The sequence below is a fragment of the Ursus americanus genome, chromosome 5 (genome assembly GCF_024610735.1).
Source record: "Ursus americanus isolate L20-20 chromosome 5, mUrsAme1.1.p, whole genome shotgun sequence".
In the NCBI taxonomy this organism is placed as follows: Eukaryota; Metazoa; Chordata; class Mammalia; order Carnivora; family Ursidae; genus Ursus; species Ursus americanus.
The window spans coordinates 34582075-34595786 of NC_142131.1; the positions used below are offsets into that span (position 1 = coordinate 34582075).

Consider the following 13712-nt stretch of genomic DNA (forward strand, 5'->3'; position numbering starts at 1 on the left):
TAGTAAAAAATGTTCTAAAACTGATTATGGTGATGGCTGCACAACTCTGAATATACTTAAATTACTGAACCAAACTTTAAGTGGATGAATTATATGGTATGTTAATAATATCTTAATAATGACACCCAGTCCCTCTCCAGATTCTGATTTAAATACAAGTGAGGGGGGCGCCTGGGTGGCACAGTGGTTAAGCGTCTGCCTTCGGCTCAAGGCGTGATCCCTGGGATCGAGCCCCACATCAGGCTCCTCCGATGGGAGCCTGCTTCTTCCTCTCCCACTCCCCCTGCTTGTGTTCCCTCTCTCGCTGGCTGTCTCTATCTCTGTCAAATAAATAAAATCTTTAAATAAATAAATAAATAAATAAATAAATAAATAAATAAATAAATAAATACAAGTGAGGCCTTATCATCAGTATTTTTTAGAAGTTCCCAAAGTGATTCTATTAAGCATCCCGAGAGCCTCTACCCAAAGCAGGGGCAAGGACAAAAACCACCCATACCTCTTGGGGATCCACCACACAGTAGTGATACAAATACTGATCCATGTAGAGTCCTGTAGTTGCAGATGTATAAAACTGGTTGCAGATGGCATATATCTGTGAACTGTATATAGACCCGGAAGCCTGAGCAGTTGGGTTGACTCCCATTATATAGACAATTGTGGCGATAAACATCATGATGCCCAGGATAGCACTCAGTATTATGACAGTCAAGTAGTATCTTCTTGTTCTAGATATGTCAGATCGTATAACGCTGGTAACAAATATCACCAATGCAGCAATGAAACAAAAGGCCACCATGGCCAGGAGGAAGCCTTTTGCTGCTCTTGGATCTGTATAGCCTCCATAGCCATAACCATAGCCATAACCATAGGCATAGCCACTTCCGTAGCTACCAAAGCCACTGCTATAAGGGTAGCCTAGACCACCACCCAGTAAGCCAGTTCCATAGCTTCGATCCCAGGCAAGTGTGGAGGCGACACAGGCAAATATGGCAATGCACATGACAATAATGAGCATAGAGAGAATCCGAATGACTCCTGGAGGAGAGGTCCATTTGTAGAAGTGAAGAATTTCATCTTCTGGGTAGAAAGAATACGCCGGCTGAGAGAGCATGGGTCGAACGTGCATGTCTCCACCATAGACGTCATTGCTTGGTGCATAGTGATTGGGTTTGCTGAAATGCACATGAAAATACTTTCAAGTTAATACTGTTTGGAGGTAAGCAGAAAGAACATACAATGTACGTGGAATAATTTAAACCATCCACTGGTCAAAAAAAAAACCTATTAGTAACTCCCTACTACAATGGGACACTTTATGTCCCCCCGAATTCAAATGTTGACATCCTAAGTCCCAATGTGATGGTATTAGGAAGTGGGGCCTAACTAGGTTCCAGGCTGGAGCCTTCATGAATGCGAACAGTGTCTTCACAAAGGCGACCCCAGAGGACTGTCTTGCCCCTTCTACCATGTGAGGATACAACAAGAAGCCGGTGGTCTGCAACCCAGAAGAGAACTTTCCCTAGAGCCTGACCACACTGGCACCTTATCGTGGACTTCCAGCCTTCAGAAATGTGAGAAATAAATCTGTGTTGTTTATAGGCTACCCAGTGGGTGGTATTTGTTACAACACCCTGAGGGTACTGGGACACCCACTGACACGTGAAGTTTCTGTGTATCGGAATCACCCGGAGGGCTTGTTAAAATAGACTGCTGGTCTCCAACCCCAAGCTGCTGATTCTGCAAGTCTAGGGTAGGACAAGTTTCCAGATGCTGCTGCTGCTGCCAGTCTGGGAGCCATACATTGAGAATGACTGCTCTAATTTCTACGGAGTAGAGGTTCTCGAATTTTCTGCCTATGAGAATCACCTGGGGAATGTGTAAAATCCCCAGATGGAGCACTCCACACCAGTTAAATTGTAATCCCTGGGGAGGGGACCCAAGCCGTTTAGAACGATGATGTCAACCCTTTGCTTGTGTGATGTGAGACCAGTGCATTCAGATACGACACCTACAGTGGCCCATCCAGTGTCACGTCCAAATTCTGGCAGCCTCACTCTCCTACCTGAGAAAGCACATTCATTCATTTACTCATGTGACAGCTAATTAGCGATGTGCATGGGACAGTGTGCTAAGTACTGAGGATACAACGACCGACACAAGTGTCTCAAGCCAGGCTCCCCTCCAACACACAGGTTAGTATCTCTAGTTAGTTATGGTAAGAGCTACAAGATAAATCAGATGTTCAATGAGGGCTCATCAGGGTGACGCCTAACCGGATCTTTATAAAAACAGCTTGCCAACTCCAGTGATGCAATCATAAACATCACTGGAGACAGACACACTGATGTGTGACACGCAGAATCTAAGAAATGTGGGTCCTGGTAGAGCAAAATTCAAGTCCTAAACTGACCTCACCCCCCTTTCGTTTTTGCCATTATTTCCTTGGTCCACTTCACTCTTTCAAGAATGCAAGGAAATGGAGAAACTGGAAAGAACCCTGACAAGCTGGTCTTTGAAAATGTCACGTCTGAAAATTCCGTAACTCATTCTACTTGGATATTTGGGATGTCTCCATCTGGAGCTGTCATCAACAATGTAGATCTGGGCATCTTGAACATGGGTCCTCACACACACAAGCACGTCTTTTTCTAAGGTATATATCCAGGAGCATTTTTGAGTCAAATGTTTTTTACCTTCAGCTCTATAAGACAATGTTGAAGTATTTTCCAAAATGATTATATCACTTTTTAAAAATGAATCTATCATTTAAAATCCCACTGACATTGTAACATTCACAGAAGCATTGTTTATGATAACCTGAAACTGGAAACAGTCCAAATGCTTACCTAGAGGGGAACAGGTAACTGTAACATATCCATAGGATGGAATGCTACAGAGATGAGCTAACAGGCAGCCACTAGCCACATGGTTTACTGAACACCTGAAATATAGCTAGTCCAAACTAAGATGTGCTATTAAGTATAAAATATTTAGTTACCATAATGTAAAAAAAGAAATGTAGGGGCGCCCAGGTGGCTCTGTCAGTTAAGCATCAGACTCTTGGTTTCAGCTCAGGTCATGATCTCAGGGTCATGAGATCCAAGCCCTATGTCAGGCTCTGCACTGAGCAGGGAGGCTGCTTAAGATTCTCTATCCTGCCTCTGCCCCTCTCCCTGCCACTCATGCTCCCTCCCTCTCTCCCTGACTAAAAAAAGAAAAAAGAAATTTACCACCACCTAGAGAGGACCCTAATATTAACTATGTATTTTGGGTGACAATGATTTGTCAGTGAAGGTTCATCAATTTTAACACACGTACCACTCTGGGGGGGGGGGTACTGATAATGCGGTAGGCAACACATGTATGAGGGCGGGGGTATATGGGAAATCTTTGTACCGTCCTCTCATAGTTTTGCTGTGAATGTAAAACTGCTCTAAAAAATAATGACTATTAAAAAAAAGGAATGTAAATTGCCTCATGAGTCAGTGTTTATACCACATGTTGAAATGATACTTTAAATACATTAGGTTAAGTGAAAAATCAAATATTATAATTATATATTATATAAAGTTAATACTATAATTACTAAAATAAATTTGAATTGGTTAGAAGAAAACAAAATTACACTTATGGTTCACATTTTATTTCCTTTTGAAAAAAATTTTATTTATTTATTTTAGAGAGAGACCGGGTGGCAGGGGGGCGGGGGCAGTAGAGGCAGAGGGAGAAGCAGACTCCCTGCTGAGCAGGAAGCCCAAAGCAGGACTCAATCCCAGGACCCCGGGACCATGACCTGAGCCAAAGGGAGATGCTTCACCAACCAAGCCACCCAGGCATCCCTCACATTTTATTTCTACAGCACGCCTCTGAAGCAAAAAAAAGTTTAATAACAAAGTAAAACTGCAATGTACTGTTTAGGATATATAAAATGGTTAAAAAAAAAAAAAAAAAAGCAAGTGATAACCATATGTAAGAACAGTGCTTTCCAGGGAAAGGTGGGGACACACAGAATGACTTGGAGGTGTTCTATTTCTTGACCTATTTGATGATTTTGTTTTGTCTTTATTAATCATCTCATACACGGGTTCTGCGCCGTTTTCCATGTGTGCGTTGTATTTCACCAATGCTTACAGAAGCAACACAAAATAAGTCTCAGGTTCATGGAGCACTACTCAATTACTATATTCTCTAGCATAATTTAAGGACCACATCATCACGAACAACTGTGTCCCTACAATGTTCAGGTATTAGGAGAGGCAATGTAACAGGAGCACAACTCCTATGACAGTTATGAAAGAGTTGAGGCTACTAACTACTTAAAGGAAAAAATCTCTGTAACAAATTTAAATTTTTTCTTTCTTTCTTTCTTTTCTTTTTAAGATTTTATTTATTTATTTGACAGAGAGAAAGACAGCCAGCGAGAGAGGGAACACAAGCAGGGGGAGTGGGAAAGGAAGAAGCAGGCTCCCAGCAGAGGAGCCCGATGTGGGGCTCGATCCCAGGACTCCGGAATCACACCCTGAGCCGAAGGCAGACGCTTAACGACTGAGCCACCCAGGCGCCCCTTAAAATTTTTCATTGTTAAATTTCCAAATGACTAGGGATGCCAAGAACCCTCAACTTTGCTTCTTGTTTTATACAATGGCAGGAATCACTCTTAAAACTGACAATGTGGAAAACATTATGCCAAGTCAAAGACTCAGCCACAGAGGACCACATATTGCATGATTACATGTATAGGAAGTGTGCAAAATGGACAAATCTAGAAACAGAAAGTAGATTGGTGACGGCCTAGTACTGGTGGGGGGGGACGAAGAGTGAGTGCTGATTGGTAGCGGTTTCTTTGGGGAGGGGGTGATGAAAATGTTCTAAAATTGGAAAGTATTACTTAAAAAATTAACAATGAGTCAAAGTTAGGCTCAGTCACCTCACCCAAACAAAGCATTAATACAGAAGCTTCATACCATTTGTGGAAAAGCAGAAGGGAATACATAGACGCAAAAGTATCAGCCTAGATTACACAGAAGCAAACCCTAGGAAGAGGCGCCAGTGGCCGCCTCCACAGAGGAACCCCACATCCTGCAAGTTAAGCTTCAGAGGGAAACTCACTTCCACTTTATACCCTTTGTTTCCATCTAAATTTACAAACACACGTTACTTCGTTATTTTTAACAGCAAACACTTAAAAGATGAAAGTTTCAACTATACTTATTTTTACATGCGACAGGCTTAACAAAAAAAAAAGAAAAACTAAAGAGTTACTTACAATTCATCAGGTCTATACGGAGGTGGACTTTCGAAAGGCCTCGATGACATGGCTGATGGCAATGATCACCTGATCTTCAGGATGAGTCCGGCCCGTAGCTCCCCAAAGTCGCCAATCTAAGCAACGTAAGGAGGGTAATGGCATTACTACTGAGCTCAGAGTTTCCTTGCATCGCTACGAAAACTAATGATACCAATCTCAAGTATTTTCTCACACCATGATTATTCCTTTTGTCCTTCTTGCTGCCATTCTTACACATCAGACCATCGATTCCTTGAGTAGAGGAAATCACTAAGCATAGGAACCATTCAGCCTGGTGTCCTCACCGCACCAAGCACCACGCTCTGCACACCACTGCCATACAAATACTAACTTCAATGACTAAGCTGTAGTAATAAAAATTTCACTAACAGCACAGGTAAAAAATGGTATTCTTCAAAATCGTTCCTTCAAAGAACAAGAAATGCAAAAAGTAAGAAAATTTCTTTAAATGTGTTTATTTATTTTTTAAGTTTCGGTAACACAATTTTTTCAAATTTTTATATTTTGAGAGCAAGCGAGCACGTGCGCGAGTGGTGGAAGGCGCAGGGGAAGAGGAAGAGGGAGAACCTCAAACTGATTCCCTATCGAGTGCAGAGCCTGATGTGGAACTCGATCTCACTACCCTGAGATCATGACCCTGAGATCATGACCTGAGACGAAATCAAGAGTCGGATGCTTAACCACTGACTGAGCCACCCAGGCGCCCCCATCCACATGTACTTATTAAGGGCCTACACTAGACCACGGAAGTCTACAGAAGTACTACAGCAGGTCACACACAAAGAAAAAGCAACGACAACCGGCAGTTATTTGGTTATTAGGGCTGACTATACGATCGAGTGCAGGACAGGGATAAGCAGAGGACAAAGACCAAGACTTAAAGAAGAAGAGGAAGAAACTGGGGCGGGGCGAGATCACTTGAGCAAGATCTACAATCTGAGTATATTAAAGTGTGTAATATTTTTTCCTTTTCAGATAAGGTATGTACGAAAAAGGTATTATGTTAGGAAAGGGAAATAAATTTTAACTCTCTACACTGTGTTCTTTAGAATCAACGGCAACTATCCTCCACATCCTTAAGGATAGTCAATTCCAAATTTCTCAGAATAAAACGTTGCCCAAACGCATATTAGGTAAAACCTCAAAGATGGAAATATACTGAATGTTAGGAACACCAAGACAATTAGCATGATTTTCCAAACACAGTGAGAGAAGACAACTTCTTTACGTTATTAAAAAAAAAAAAAGTTTTACTGAAGTATTAACATACCAAAAAATGCACAAATCCTAAGTGTGTAGAGCCCTGGAACTAGCACCCAAATGCACAAGTGGGCAACTCAGGCCATTAGCACATTACAGTGCTGCGGAAGAGAAGTCCAGACTGGCTTCCTGACTGATGTTCAAAAAAAGAACATTTTAAGAAAACTGAATTTAAACACTACTTGGGGAACCTGGGTGGCTCAGCCGTATAAGCAACTGACTCTTGATTTCCATGGCTCAGGTGGTGATCTCAAGGTCGTGAGATGGAGCCCCCAGAGAGCCTCCGCTCTCAGCACAGGGTCTGCTTGAGATTCCCCTTCTCCCTCTGCCCCTCCCCCCACTCATGAGCACGAGGGCACGCACTCGCTCTCTAATTAATAAATAAATCTTTATTATTTTTTAAAGATTTTATTCATTTGACAGAGAGAGAGAGCGAGCACAAGTAGGCAGAGCAGCAGACACAGGGCAGAGGGAGAAGCAGGCTCCCAGCTGAGCAGGAAGCCTGATGCAGGAATCGATCCCAGGACCCTGGGATCACGACCTGAGCCGAAGGCAGATGCTTAACCGACTGAGCCCGCCAGGCGCCGCAATATATAAATCTTAAACAAGAAAAAAGAGAAACTGAATTTAAACACTATTAAATGTAGGACTCCAGTTCTGAAGCGGAATGTCCAATACTGACAAACTAATCTTAGCCCTTTTACAGCTAGGGCTCACTCATTCAAGACTATGCCGAAAATTCCAGGCTCCGTGGTAGTTTTTTAAATAACCTCTACGCCCAACATGGGGCTTGACCTCACGACCCTGAGATCAAGAGTCGCATGCTCTACTGACAGAGCCAGCCAGGCACCCCCTCCATGGTAGTTTTTGGAAATTCTAAATTAATCCAGACTCAGGCTGAAGTTTAAATTTTGTCAAAAATCCAGACACCAAAATCCCTTTCCAAACTGCTATTTTGTGATTCAGAATTTAGTTATCATATCTCCTCTAATACCAGAGATTTTATATTGTGGATCAAGTAATTTTAGGAAGTTTATCAAGAACAGGGCATGCCATATCAGCTTCATTTCCTTTTTTGACAAGGCTACCAAACTGGTAGATGAAGCCCGAGAATCTTCAGCACATCCCCATGCACAGACAGTGTGGTTAGGCAGATTCCTCTGGGACTGAAAAATGGAATCTAAACAGGATCAAAAAAAAAAACCAAAAACAACGGGACCATTCATGACACCAGGGTCCTGGGACCAAGTGGCGCATGGAGCTCCTTGCTTGCTCCACGTGGGGAGCCTGCTTCTCCCTCTGCCTGCTGCTCCCCCTGCTTGTGCCTGCACTCGCACTCTCTCTCACTCTGACAAATAAATAAATAAAACCTTAAAAAAAAATAAAAAAAGAACGGACCACTTATGTCCACCTAGAGGGAGGTCGTTTTGGTGACCACAGACAAGGTGGGTAAGCTTATCCAGATTTGCAGCTGACAAAACACTGGAAAGGATAACCAACCCACTAGCTTCCAGTGTATCAAATTCCCTGTAGGGCCAGACTCATGAGCTAAAACAAACCTGTGGTTTTAAAAGCTCACTCATTCTATTTCTCTTCCTTGAACTTCACTACCCCACTGTGCCAAAGGGCAGGGGATAAGCTGACCTGCAGGCTGGAGTAATTAAGATACTGTATTAAGGAAGATGAGCAAAAGCATTCACAGCAAGGTGGTTATCTTGAAAGTGAGACATTCCAGTGCTTAGGCACTTAGGTACATTGTATCCATTTTCAAATACTGGTGACATGCACAAATCATTTTACAAAGGGAGACTCAATTTTTAAAAGTGCATTTCCTTGGTGAGAATTTCAACAAAGTTAACAAGCTATCCCAAACTTTCGCAGTATTCACAGACAGTGCTTCCATCTAGGAATGATACACTTTAAAAATAAACTTCTGCATAACCATGAAATTCATACACCATGCTCAAACTAGGTGCCTCTCCTGGAGGTGACTGACTGTTTAAGAACTAGAAAAACCATGTCTTAAGACAAATGACTGAAGAAACGGGAAATGTTTGGCCCGGTCATATCAATATTAGAAGGACCACTGCAGCAGCCTTCAAATATCTGCAGAACTGTCTTTGTAGTCCCAGAAACCATTCTTTGAAGAAAAGATACCACAGGATCACATTTCATGTCAATGTGAGGAAGCCTCTCCCTTACCCTGACTCCACACACCCTTCAAAAATAACAAACAACAATTTTTATCTCAAGCCATCTATGCAAAGCTTAAGTTGTTTGATCTTTTGGGGAGACTGGACGGAAGGAATGCTAATGTCTCCTTCAAGGCAGTATGGGACTGTGTTTTCAGGTCACAGCCAAGGAAAAAAGGGACCAAGAACAGACTGTTAACCAATCCCCAGCAGGACAATATTAACATTATCTGCTCCATAAATGTATGTTGAGTGAAGGACAAACTAAAATGAATGAAGAGGATACAGGATCCGGCCTAAGGGGCTCAATGGCCACGGTCGCAGAACCTGTATCAAGTGAAAGATGGATGTTAAGTCAAACAGTTGAATTAGAGTCAGGAGCATACGGGAAACAGCAGACTTTTACTAAACATGTAAGCTTGTTAAAATATATATATAAAAAAAAGTTCTCCCCTTAAAAATGTTTACTGGCCAAAGCTGTCCTAATAGAAAGCTAAGCTAAGACAAAGAAGAAAAGCCTGAAAATATTATGCCCCTTTTCAATCACATGCAGCAATAGTTAATTTGCCTTTAAGAAGTTTTTAAAAGTTGTGGCTGGTACTAAATGTTTCTATTTATATATTGGCACATAATTAGTGAGTTGTCTAAAATTTTAAAATTAGGCAGATTTTACAATAGATGAGCTCTGTATTGGAAACTGCATTTTAAATAAGCTCTCCAGATGATTCTTAAGCAGCCATATATTTTCAGCACCTCAACCGAGATGAAAGGTGTCAGTCCCAGGAGGGACTTGATCGTGGCATTTCCTGTCCATAATGGGCAGGAACCAGCTGTTCAGGTCTCACCTCAAATATCCCCTCCTCAGAGGTGCCCTTCCGGTCACCCACTCCATCCACCAAACCTGTTGTATTTTCAGAGCAAATTCCCCCTACTATTATTTTTTCTTTTCTCTTTTTTTAATTTTTTAAACTGCCACCATCTCCACCCCAACTGAAATACCAAGTTTACAAGCACCTAGATGTCTTTCTTGACCATCACTCTTCTGACTGATCCCTAAAGTCCCTGATACAAAGTGATGATCAAACAACATTTTGATTTATAAAACCAACAGCCCATATTACAGATGGGATTTCAATACAGCTGTGAATGCCTTCAAGTTCCTCACAATGCTAGCACTAAACATAATCCTTTACGTTCAACCAAATGAGTTAAGTGCTTAGAATCTGAAGGAGAGAAAAGAGTGAAACACACAACCATATGGACATCATATGATAGCTTGTTGAAAAGCAGAATTTCAGGCCCCACATCTGACCAACGAATCGGAATCTATTTTAAGATCCACAGGTGATTCATACCACAGTCAAGGTTAGGAACCAAGGCAGCACTAGGGGACAGCTGCAAGCCTAGAGGCTAAAACAAAAGCTGTAACAAAAATCCTCAGGGTCTTTTTACCCCAGTATTTCCATAAATAATAACCTGGATGAAAAAAGCCCGCTCACGACTCTAATCAAGTAAGCCTTAAAATGCAACTGAAGAAAACGTCCCTTCTGGCAGCTTCCTGGGCAGGTGAAAGATTTTATATCAATTTGTGTGGTCCTAAGTAATCTCTTGTAATTTTGAAAGGGCAATAATTCCAACATTATCTTAAAAAAAAAAACAAAGTTTACCTTCACATCAAACAAGATGTGGCAATATTCTATGAGACCAGCGCGACTAGTCAAAAGTAGAGTTCCAGAAAAACACCAAATCCTTCTGGTGCCGGAATACCAAGGACGGCTGCTTTTCTAGTATACCCTCCCCGATTAGTCGATGTAGTTTTCAAGCCACGCCATTTGTAATGTTTCCCCTACAGGTGTTTTACCTTTAAAACGGAGTTCTATTAAGATCTACCCTTTAGAATTGTCAGTACCATTAAAGGATACAAAGTACAAAACTCTCTTAGCACAGTGTCTGGCTCTTAGGAGGCACTGCCATCGTTTCCCTAACCAGCCCGGAAGCTGCACAAATCTCGCCATCCTCCTCTCCATCATTTAATCAAGGCGGCACCTAATAACTAAATAAATGCAAAAAACTACTCAGAAGTGTTGCTTTGTGGAGATAGCTATTACTGTGGCTTCGCCATTTACAATGTGTATTTTAAAATACCCAAAAGAGAAAATAAAGATTCATCTGCACCGTGCAAGAGCAACACTACTCTATTGGGAAGGGGTAGCTTGAGAAAACTACCTCCGTCTAGAAAGGACGAGGTTTCAGCTACACCAAGAATCACCAGAAGTGCCTTAACGGGAAGGCTTCTCTTTTCCAGGGATCCCAATAATACACCTATTGTGCGTGAGGGCCACACACTAATCTGGAAGGCTGCCTCTTCCCCGCCCCGGCTCATTTTCCAGGTGGGCAGTGTGCCCAGCCAGCCCCAGGGCCGGCCCGAGGATGCCGTGGCTTCTCGGGGTTCCCGCTTCACCTGGGACACAGGGGCTCGGGATGGCTCTTCTACCCCCAACGAGCAGAGGCCATTTTGGCCCCTCAACCCCGCTCTCCCCGCACACTTCCTCCGGCGCAGCAACATGTCGGCTGGCCGCGCGCAGGCCGGCGCTACCCCGTAGGTGTCCAAGCCCCGCGGCAGGTCCGCGTCCTTGCGCCCCGGCCGGTGCGCGCCAGCGCGCGCCCAGCTGGGACCGCCCGGAGGGAGGTCCGCCCACCTGGCGGCGGCCTTTGGGTCACGGGTGAGAATCCGCGGCGTGAGCAGCTTCCCTCGAAGTACAGTCTCACTCGAAATTAAATCCCCGCCCCCAGGCTTAAAACGACGCGGGCTCGCACAACTCCCACTAGCTGGATGGCAAGAGCCGGCCGGCCCACCCCAGGGCTCTAGCAATATTTCACGGATTAAACCGGTCCCCCTCTCTGCCCGCGATACCGGCGGGGTGGGTGGGGCGGAATCGATGAGGTCCTCCCGGAGCCCCGGGATCCCAGCCGCCCCGGCCAGCGAGCGCCCCCCGCTCCCCGGCTCCAGCGCTCAGGCTCACAACCCCGGAGGAGCCGGGCGTGCGCCCCTCTTCCTGAGGACCTCTCAGCATTACAGTCCGAAGAGCTGAGCGCTGGGCTCGCTCGGTTCGGGAACCGCCCGCCCGCCCCCCATCAAAGCGAAAAGGTGCCCGCGCCGCCTGGACAGAGGGAGCTCTAAGCCTTTCCGTCGAAAGAGCTGATCGGCAGCTCCAAACGGCCCTTCGCCGAGGCAGCCTCTAAATTAGAACAACTCTGCTCCCCCGGCGGACCCGCTCCCTTCAGACTCCCGCCAGTCCCAGCCCAGAGCGAAACCACCACCGAAACTAGCGCCGGGCGTCCTCCCCCCCGCGCCTCCCCTACAGGACCCGAGCCACGATCCCGCGCGGGGACTCCGAGGCTACCGTGCGCCCCCAGCGCCGCGCCCAACTCTCACCTACCCCCCGCAGCCCCGCCCGACCCACCAAGGACAGCGGGAGCCAAAGAAAGCGCTTACTTGGCGAGCGCACCTGACGCCGAGAGAGCCGCCCGCACGCAGCCAGGGACTAGACCAGGAATTCAGTCCTCTTCCACTCCTCCTCCACCACCTCCTTCTCCTTCCCCACACCCCGGCCGTCCTGCCCCCGGGCATGCGCAGCAACGCCCGACTGGTGCTGGAGGTCTGCGGCCCGCGCAAGACTAGCTCACCTGTTGCACAGAGCGCGGGTCCCCGGGTGCTCTGGCTAGCTCTCCCTGCAGTCCCGCCGCCTCCTGCAGGGGAAGGAGAAAGGGGGAGGTGCACGCCCGCGAGGAAGCGTGTTGTGGCCGTCTCCTCCCTCAGTGACCCATTCACCTGAAACTCGGATGGGAGGGGGAAGGGAGCGGTGGAGCTGGAGGCGGGAGGAACCAGCCCTTCTCCGCACACCCTCGCAGCGATCCCAGTTAAAGGAACAGCGCAGCTTTGGGGACCGAGCGTAGAGGAGCGGCCCCCGCTCCCCCAAGGTGCGGGTGGCCCTGGACCTCGCTGTGGCACGCTGCGAGCTCCGCGGGCTTCGCGTAGAAGAGAGGAGTATTTGGCGACGCGAGGCCAAGGGAGGTCTGGAGGGGAGTGTTTGAAGGGGGTCCAGGGGCGCTCAGCCCTCTGACACGAAATGCCCGTCCTTACTCAACACTTTTCTGCTCCGAGAATTTGGTTAAGATTTTGTTGGAAACAAGAAGCCAGAAGTGGGAGATCTGAAAAGTCATTCGTAAATTAAGGAACTGTTTCTGGGGGGCGCCTGGGTGGCTCAGTTCTTAAGCGTCTGCCTTCGGCTCAGGGCGTGATCCCAGAGTGCTGGGATCAAGCGCCACATCAGGCTCCTCCGCTGGGAGCCTGCTTCTTCCTCTCCCACTCCCCTTGCTTGTGTTCCCTCTCTCGCTGTCAAATAAATAAATAAAATCTTAAAAAAAGGGGGGGGAACTGTTTCTGAATCTCTGGAGCCAAAAAGACCATTACTCAGAGTGGTTAAATGAAGGTGAAGGATGATAGATACAGTTGTTGGTAAATTTGCCATGAAAATGAAGTTCATACTGCAGTATACATTATTACGAACTCAAGGTCCTTTGCCCCCCCCCCAAGGGATTTAAACTATTTTAATATTCTCTTGGCTTAGGAAATATTCTCTTGATCTGGAGGCTGATTCCATAGGAGTGCTCACTTAGGAAAATTCGTAGTCTAACACGTAGCATTGTGTATCCTTTTATATATGTATATAGTATATCAATATATTTTTTAAACCTGTACTCCAAATTCCTCAAAATGTTAAAAATAGAACTACCCTATTATCTAGCAATTACACTACTGGGTATTTACCCACCGGATATAAAAATACAGATTCAAAGGCATATATGCCCCCCCATGTTATAGTAGCATTATCGACAATAGCCAAACTATGAGAAAGCCCAAATGTCCATCGACTGATGAATGGATA

General features: G+C 45.3%; 1 protein-coding gene across 3 annotated transcripts in view; it reads right to left on the bottom strand.

The window, feature by feature from the left end:
* The window catches only part of OCLN (occludin), a 51489-nt gene extending 38889 nt beyond the window's left edge, over positions 1–12600 (bottom strand). Inside the window, exons 1-3 of one of the 3 annotated variants that reach the window (XM_045809798.2) lie at positions 12451–12600; positions 5270–5385; positions 500–1175 (exon numbers count right to left, since the gene is read on the bottom strand). In XM_045809798.2, coding sequence (XP_045665754.2) covers positions 500–1175; positions 5270–5319 — 726 coding nt within the window. In that variant the 5' untranslated portion in view covers positions 5320–5385; positions 12451–12600. Of the gene's footprint in view, positions 1–499; positions 1176–5269; positions 5386–12259; positions 12381–12450 lie in introns of those variants that run through there. The other 2 variants (XM_045809797.2, XM_045809799.2) reach the window with 2 other exon arrangements.
* Between the last annotated feature and the right edge of the window lie 1112 nt (positions 12601–13712).